This window comes from Lactuca saligna, chromosome 1, assembly GCF_052625555.1.
Source record: "Lactuca saligna cultivar CGN05327 chromosome 1, ASM5262555v1, whole genome shotgun sequence".
In the NCBI taxonomy this organism is placed as follows: Eukaryota; Viridiplantae; Streptophyta; class Magnoliopsida; order Asterales; family Asteraceae; genus Lactuca; species Lactuca saligna.
The window spans coordinates 68,781,798-68,790,348 of record NC_136417.1 but is presented as its reverse complement, the minus strand read 5'-3'; the positions used below and the strand labels follow the sequence as shown (position 1 = coordinate 68,790,348).

The 8,551-nt window shown below is 29.5% G+C and overlaps 1 protein-coding gene across 2 annotated transcripts; it reads left to right on the top strand.

Annotated features, from left to right (window-relative positions):
- Positions 1–285: 285 nt before the first annotated feature.
- On the top strand, positions 286–5,045 carry LOC145039320 (BAG-associated GRAM protein 1-like). 2 transcript variants are annotated; one of them, XM_078987391.1, is made up of 18 exons: positions 286–704; positions 1,103–1,153; positions 1,326–1,423; positions 1,494–1,569; positions 1,647–1,775; positions 1,886–1,932; positions 2,242–2,365; positions 2,455–2,571; positions 2,660–2,689; positions 2,764–2,863; positions 2,948–3,054; positions 3,195–3,329; positions 3,432–3,536; positions 3,627–3,773; positions 3,866–3,919; positions 4,381–4,444; positions 4,540–4,601; positions 4,838–5,045. In XM_078987391.1, exons 1-18 carry the CDS (start codon positions 513–515, stop codon positions 4,952–4,954), a joined length of 1,755 nt encoding a protein of 584 aa, XP_078843517.1. In that variant the 5' UTR covers positions 286–512; the 3' UTR covers positions 4,955–5,045. The 2 variants fall into 2 exon arrangements, with proteins under 2 accessions (XP_078843517.1, XP_078843523.1); XM_078987397.1 differs by having other exon boundaries at positions 682–704; positions 1,107–1,153; positions 4,838–5,044.
- Positions 5,046–8,551: the final 3,506 nt, after the last annotated feature.

Below are 8,551 nucleotides of genomic sequence, written 5' to 3'. Positions count from 1 at the left end.
TGCCAATCATAGGGGTGATTTCTAAGTTCTTGATTATTGATATATTTATCTTTGAGTTTTGATACCACACAAGGTATTCGAAATTAACACAAGGTATCCAAAATTAACCATCAATGCATCATAACAAAACAACATAATTTTGCCGACTATAGACACCATTTTTATAATTTTGTCAAAAAAATTTCTACAAACTTTTCTAAAGATTTCACTTTGGTTTAATAAAAATATATTTCTTACTTGGTAAAAACTAAAAACCAAATCGGATGTAACCGATATTTTCTCCCCTCATTTTCGTGTTTTGCTTCCGACACTTCCAAAATAACGAATCAAGAACCAAAATCACAATTTACCCGTCTTCTTCATCTATCCCTTTCAATTTAATGTGCTCCATATGTCCAAAGGAAAATCAGTCGACAGTGATCCTCTGTAAAATTCTCATACCATGATCTCAATTACCTTCAGTAATCTAGATACATATACATATACATGATACACGATACATCTCTCTCTAAATGAACACGGAAACCGCAATTGAGTTTTTGCTACCTTCATGGTGGGAGGTCCAAGTAACCGTCGCCGCCGCGTGCTTTGTAATTGCAGCTTACTGGTTCTTCACCGACGGCGGTTTCATCGGCGCTGGTGATCGGTCCCAGTTTGATAACTCCTCTCTTGCTTCCGGTGATGTCGTAGATGACAAAGAAAAGGTGACTGATCTTAGTTCCTAACGATTATCGCGATTATATCCTCTGACTTTATGTAATTTCTAATGTCATCATTTGCGATAGTTACCCTAATTTGCATCAAGTTCGTGAGTAACCCTGTGGATTGTGCTGTGTAAAGCTTTTTTTTTTTTCGAGGATTTATAACCTGAATGATAATCATACTTCTTTTCCAAGAATAACCGATACTTCAACACGATGTTATCTATGTAATTGAATCGATTTCTAGAGCTTCACTAAAATGTATGACAACTTTCAAGTTCGTTGCTTACATTTTTAACAAAATCAGTATCAAATTAGAAGTTAACAACTGATAGAGTTGTTCAATTTTACTTTACTTTTGTTCATTTGTATGACAATGACTTCTACACTTATTTTTGTAGATAGATCAACAGAAGGGTGACTCTAATGGCAGCTCTGCTTATATGATCAAGGTATATATATATATATATATATATATATATATATATATATATATATATATATATATATATATATATATATATATATATATATATATATATATATATATATATACATCTAAATCCCTTTTTCTTCAAGTTGTTCATGCTGATTTGTAGCATCATATTTTTTTATGTTTTGAAGGTGGAACTGTTAGCAGCTAAGAATCTTATTGGTGCTAACCTGAATGGCATGTCAGATCCTTATGCAATCATCACATGTGGTACAGAAAAGCGATTTAGGTAAAAATTATAGCAAGATTTAGTTAATTTCCATTAAGAATCTTAGATTTTTACTCATGTTAATCTGCAGCTCAATGGTTCCTGGTTCAAGAAATCCAATGTGGGGAGAAGAATTCAATTTTTCTGTGGATGAACTTCCTGTAAAGGTAAGCTTAACTATTATCCACACAAATAGTTTTTTTTTTTTATTAAATTTTTTAATCATTACTCATTTTTTTGACAGATCAATGTGTCAATATATGACTGGGATATAATTTGGAAAAGCACTGTTCTTGGTTCTGTAACTATTCCTGTTGAAAATGAAGGGCATACTGGTGCAGTATGGCACCCTTTGAGTAGTTCTCCAGGGCAGGTTTGTAATTTTGTCTTATTTCCTCTTCTATGTTGGTCAATTCATCTTTTCATTTGTCAACCTTTTAAAATAATTAACCAGAACTGTTAAAAAACATTGCTTTTTGTCAGGTTTGTCTCCATATTAGAACAATTAAACACTCCATGACCAGTTCCAGGTATAATGATGCTCTGTTTTTGTGTTTAATGGGTTAAGCACTTAATCTTGACAGAATTACTTCTTACCAATTTGCCCTTCTTTTGTTAAAATTGATGAGTATTGTGAAAGAAATATTACAATGTAAGGGTAAAATTGTCATTTAGTTTCGTTCAGACGGTTTATTCAGTCTAGAAAAGAAACAAACCTTATGCATGCACCACTTTATTCATACATGACTTAATGAAGGAAAAAAGGAAACAGCTCCGAAATCTTTTTTTTTTTTATTAAGGGTAAAATGGTAATTTAGTCTAATTAAATTGTTTTTTAGGGGTTTGAAGGGATATGCTGGAGCTAACCCTAGAAGACGAGTTTCGGTATATAAACAAGGGCCAATAGTTGTACATCAAAAGCCTGGACCCTTACAGACAATATTTGATCTTCTACCAGATGAGGCAAAGTTCTTTTAACTTTTAATCTTAATTTTTAATTTAAATTATAAAATAATCTGATTCTGATATAAAAATTAAAATTTATGTTTCAGATTGTTCAACACAGCTATTCATGTGCAATGGAAAGATCATTCTTGTATCATGGTCGAATGTATGTTTCCGCTTGGCATATCTGCTTCCACTCTAATGTTTTCTCCAAACAAATGAAGGTTAATTAATTAATTATTTAAAACATCATTATCAAATAGGTTGACCAATGAAAATATGCATTGACTTTACCTTTTTACCCTTTCACAGGTCATTATTCCTTTTGGAGATATAGATGAGGTATGTAGTCTCTCTCTTGTCTTTTGTCGTTCAATTGCTATTGACGAAAATGACGAAAACGCCCTTTGTTGCAGATACGAAGGAGTCAACACGCAGTCATTAATCCAGCGGTAACGATAGTTCTTCGCATGGGTGCAGGTGGACATGGCGTCCCCCCTTTGCGAAGTCCAGATGGTTAGTTTCAAATTCAATAAACCACATACAAGGGTATTTCCGTCATTTCCATCGCTCAATATATTTTATTCTTCAAATTTACAGGTAGAGTTAGATATATGTTTGCATCATTTTGGAATAGAAATCACGCGATAAAAATTTTACAACGTACAGCAAAGAATTACCATGCAATGGTAGAAGCTGAGAAGAAGGTATGTGTATATGTGATTGTAACAATTTATGATATAGTGGATATTTTTCTTCTTTTGGTTTTGGAGTTTCCATGTATATTCTTGTGTTGAGTTATCAATTGTTTTTCCCAATGTAATTGACATGAATCCACAATGTACAGGAGCAACAACAGTCAGAATTACGAGCAAGTAGTAGCTCTTTAAACCGTAAAAAAACAGTGAAGGTTCTAGAAGAAAGTGTGCCAAACAAACACCAGCCTTTTGTTCAAGAGGATGTTCTCACTGGCATATATACTGTATGGAAATAACTATTTATTATTATTATTATTATTATTATTAGTGTGTGCTTTTTGTTAAATTTATTTGTAACTTTTAATATTTAAATTTTAATTACTTAGGATGTTTTTCCAAGTACTGCTGAACAATTTCTTGACTTGTTATTGAGTGATGGTTCAAATTTCACAAGTGAATATCGTGCAGCGCGGAAGGATACAAATTTAAATGTAAGAATCGGGGTTTTTTTTTTAAATTATGAATTTATAGTTTTTGTGTTGTTATTTATTATTATTATTTTTTTTTATTTGGTTATGTAGATTGGCCAGTGGCATTCTGCTGATGAATATGATGGTCAAGTGAGGGAAATTACGTTTAGGTGCCTCTGTAATAGTCCTATGTGTCCGCCAGACACATCCATGACAGAGTGGCAACACGCCTTGCTGTCCCCTGACAGAAAATCTCTCGTGAGTTTTTTTTTTTTTTTTTTAAAGTTATTGTATTTTTGTTATATTCACTTTTTGTGTTGATTGCTTTTTTCTAACTTTGTTGTTTATAGGTGTTTGAAACTGTGCAACAGGCACATGATGTTCCATTTGGATCTTATTTTGAGGTATGCTTTTGACATTATTTGTTATGATGATTTAAATTTTAAGAGAAAGTTACGTTTTTGGTCCTTGAGTATAGCTGAATTTTACAATTTTGGAAACAAAAAGTTTTCTCTTGCAAGTTTGGTCATTATTTGAGGTTCTTGTTATGTCTTTGGTACCTATTCCAAGTAAAATGACCACTTTTGGTCCCAAAAAGTTTTCTCTTGCAATTTTGGTCCTTATTTGAGGTTTTGTAACGGTTTTGGTCCCTGTTCCAAGTAAAAATGACTACTTTTGGCCCATGAGTATAGCTGATTTTTGCAATTTTGGTCCGAAAAAGTCATTTTACTTGGAACAGGGATAAAAAAACGTTACAAAAACCTCAAATAAGGAACAAAATTGCAAGAGAAATATTTTTGAGACCAAAATTGAACAAATAGCTATACATAGGGATCAAAAATGTTTATATTATTGAAATTAACAGGTGCACTGTAGATGGACTATGGTGACTACATCCGAATCCACATGCTCTATTGATGTTAAAGTTGGTAAGTACCCTTCTACATTCATGAAAGAAAACGGTCATTTAATTTATTAAATACCAATTATACCCTTATGCTTTCGCTTTTGGTTGAATAAACAGGTGTGCATTTTAAGAAATGGTGCGTAATGCAATCTAAGATAAAGTCGGGTGCTATCAGTGAGGTACAACCCTAACCTTACACAGGACATGACATGACAAAACATGTTGTACAGTGGACTGAAATTGAGACTGGTATCAATAAGACAAAATGATTGTTTTGTTCTGTCCTACCTAAGAAGGTGGGGGTTGAGACTTGTTCTTAATCTCATGTCTGTAAAAGATGCCACGTCATTAAAATGGCTCTAGAAACTTAATTATAAGAATTTGAATTAATCTAGATAATTGTGAATTTTTGCAGTATAAGAAAGAGGTGGAATTGATGCTAGAAGTGGCGCGTTCATGTATTAGCTCCAACACAGTTATTAATGAGATTGCGAGTGTTGTTTCTTCTGTTTCAACTATTGAAAATGCATAACCATCGAAAACTTGTGTTGTTAAGATAATAAGTTAACTTTTTAGCAAGAAAACGATATAGAAGATTACAAGTATTTCAATATATTAAAAAAAAAAAAAAAAAAAAACTTTCGACCCTTTTTACTTGTTTTTTTACTAAGTTTTTTTTTGTTTAGATATTTGGATTATTAGGTGTAAAGGATAATTGAACATATTAATAAGTTAAGAATTAAACATTACAAAGAGTACAAAGCAATAATGGAATATTGAAGTCATCCAACCATATTCAACTTTAATTTCATACTTTTATTGTAAATCAAAAAAAATATGATTTTCAAAGTTAAAAGCTTTCTTCGGTTTGTTGGGCCGGAATAAAGTGGTATTGTGATATCTATGAAGAATTCACCATGGCGCAAGAACAATGACATCTAGCCCTTTCATTTGGGATGCGACAACATTGATATAAATGAGAACACAGGGGGATTTTAAACACACACGATAAAAGTCAAAACAACCTACACAAAACCAAAACCATTGACCGATAAATTCAATTAAAATAATATTAAAAATGTAATGATTATACAGTCTCGTTTTCAAAACTATTTTCACGTTCTTTTTTAAGTAAATTACAGAAGTTGTCCTTGTGTTTTGATCTGATTTATAGTTTTGGTTTCTAAATTTACAAATAAATATCTTATATCCCTGTAGTTTTTAAATATTGTGGTTTTAGTCCTTTGTTTCCTATAAAAGAATAACTTATTATTTATTTTTCTTTTTCTTTTTTGTTTTAACAATTTATTATTATTATTATTATTATTATAACATATTTTTTTATATTTTTAATAGAATTTGTATAGAGTTTTTATAAAATTATTATTATTTTTTTAAAATTAATTATATAAATTACATATATCATATTGTTATTTATTCATATTTGTTTGTGTAGTTTAAAAATCTTTTAATATTTTTGACATCTTAATCGAATATACAGTTTAATATTTTTTTTACGCCTTGTTCGGCCACAATATACAATGTTTTTTTATTATTTTTTATTTCTTTTAATCTTTTTCTCAAATAAACAAATTAAAATAGAACTCCGAATAACTATTAAACATCAAATATAATTATTTAATGTTATTTTATGTGTTTTCCGTTTACATCATTTGTTTATATTCTTTATTTTTTTATTCAGCTTTAAAAGATTTTATTGTTACTATTTAAACGAATAATCTTAAATATAAGAAAAAACAACTATTATACCGTCATAACAACTACTATTAATATCGTCTATTAAAATAAAGAAAAAATAAAATTGTAATAATAATAATAACAATAATAATAATAATAATAATAATAATAATAAATAAATAAATAAAAGAAAATAAAAAAAAGAATGATAAGTTAGTCTTTTTATCATATTAATATTTTGTTTTAAAAAAAATATATTTCTGTTCTAAAAAGAAAAAAAAATTAATATTTCCGTTCTAAAAAAGACTTAAAACTATTTAATAAGTTATTTTTTATATACTTATTTAAAACTAATTACAAAAAATACCATATTTCATTTCATCAAAAGATAAAAAATTAAATAAGATATTATATATATATATATATATATATATATATATATATATATATATATATAAAAGAAAAAAGAAAACGTGATAAAAAATTCTGTATACAAATAATATATAAAATAAAGTTTAGTATTATAATATTGTTTAAATGTCATTTCAAATTGGGTTTCAAATCGAATGGTTGTATTGACTTTTTAGAACAATCGTGTTGACCCAATATTTAAGTGTCAATAACATCCGTATTTGACAGGTCGATGATTATAAACGTAGACGATAACAACACCCGTATGACCATTATAAACGAAGACGATAACAATAGATCTATGATGTGAGATGTCTTGCGGGCCATGCAAAGCGGAAAACAGGTCGACGAACCTTGTTTGTCTAAAAAATAGACGATTACACTATAGTTATTAGCAATGAGGAATCCAGTATCCGACAGAATCAACCAATTTTCACTTTGTGCAAAACCTTGTTTGTCTAAAAAATAGACGATCGTAGTGATATTCATTTAAACAACATTAAAATAAAGATAGGATATTTATTTTATATATAGGGTAAGTTAAAGGACCATAAATGTAAATATAGTTATATTATTTTGTATTTTCTTTTGTTTGATCAAATATATATATATATATATATATATATATATATATATATATATATATATATATTATTTTATTATAAATATGCTTATATATAAAAAGAATAAAAACCTTTTAATAAGTTATTTTGTATACTTATTTAAAACTCAACGATTTTGCATAGTATAGTTACATAGTCTTGGAAAATACTTTTGAAAAAAATAAAAATTAAAGAAAAAAGAAAAATAAACTAAAGTAATAAGGACTGAAAATAAATTTTTAAAATACAAAAGGATTTAAATTGAAACTACGTTTTAAATAGAAGGGGCAAAGTTCTAAAATTGTTTAATGTTTGATCAAATGAAAGTTTTAAATAAGTGTCCTTTCAATTTGGGTTTGGAACGGAAGGAATGGTTTTGACTTTTATAATTGGTGGGTTTTGCTCGAATTCTAGGTGCGAATACCGACATCCGAGAACACATTATTGATAGTTTGGATATTGGGGAAAGTTAAGGGCCCACTACAAAGAAGTGACTTGTTTTCAATTTTTATACACATAAAGGACAAAGGACGGAACCAACGTTGATACCTCTCTTGTGAAGATTATCCAGAGCAAGCAACATATCTAAGTGAATCCGCCAATCCAATATTATTCATTTTAACAGGGACTAAATATTGATAGAATCGTGACCACTAATAAACCCCCATTCTCATTTGTGTTTTTTTATCAGAAAAATAATAGAATCAAGAATCAGTTTAACTCCTATTTTTTTTTAAAGAAAACTTTCCAAACGAAGGTTTTTTAGCCAATTTTTGCATACCGGCTAACCGTTCGATCCGGAACTACTACATATAAACCTTCATGACCACATCGACTGAATAGTGTCATGATTTGAACATAGGTTAAAGAGTTACTCACCACATCTCTCACATGTCTTATCAAGTCACCACAACATTAGTTAGTGTGTTACTCGCCACATCTTCCACATGTTCACATCTTCCCATTGCAAATTTTAAGCTCCATCTATAGGGTTCCTACACAAAGCAATTCGACCACACCCTTATGCCATATCATCTTTGATAGTAGATGATCTATTTGTTTCCAAAGCATAAACTCTAAGAAACATAGTTTTAAAAGTCGTATTGTCATGTCAAACATCTCCCCAGAACTAGTGAAAGCATCATCCTTTCAAAAATCCTCCAAGTGAATGCCTTTATCATGGAGTTGATAAAAGGATCTAATTGTGTTTGTGGTTACATCTCCTAAACCGAACCCATCATCCTTACCATACAAATCCTTGATAAAACACACCCATAAAGCAACATTGGATTCCATTAAGAACCTCAAAAAATAAATAAAAGGTATGTTTTTACAATTTTAGTCCTTGAATATAGCTAAATTTTACAATTTTAGTCCCAAAAAGTTTTATCTTGCAAATTTTATCCTCATTTGAGGTT

Coding starts and splice junctions, on each gene's coding strand:
- LOC145039320 (XM_078987391.1), top strand. CDS start 513: ATGAACACGGAAACCGCAATTGAGTTTTTGCTACCTTCATGGTGGGAG. Junction 705..1,102: donor TCGTAGATGACAAAGAAAAG/GTGACTGATCTT, acceptor TTATTTTTGTAG/ATAGATCAACAGAAGGGTGA. Junction 2,366..2,454: donor TTGATCTTCTACCAGATGAG/GCAAAGTTCTTT, acceptor TTTATGTTTCAG/ATTGTTCAACACAGCTATTC.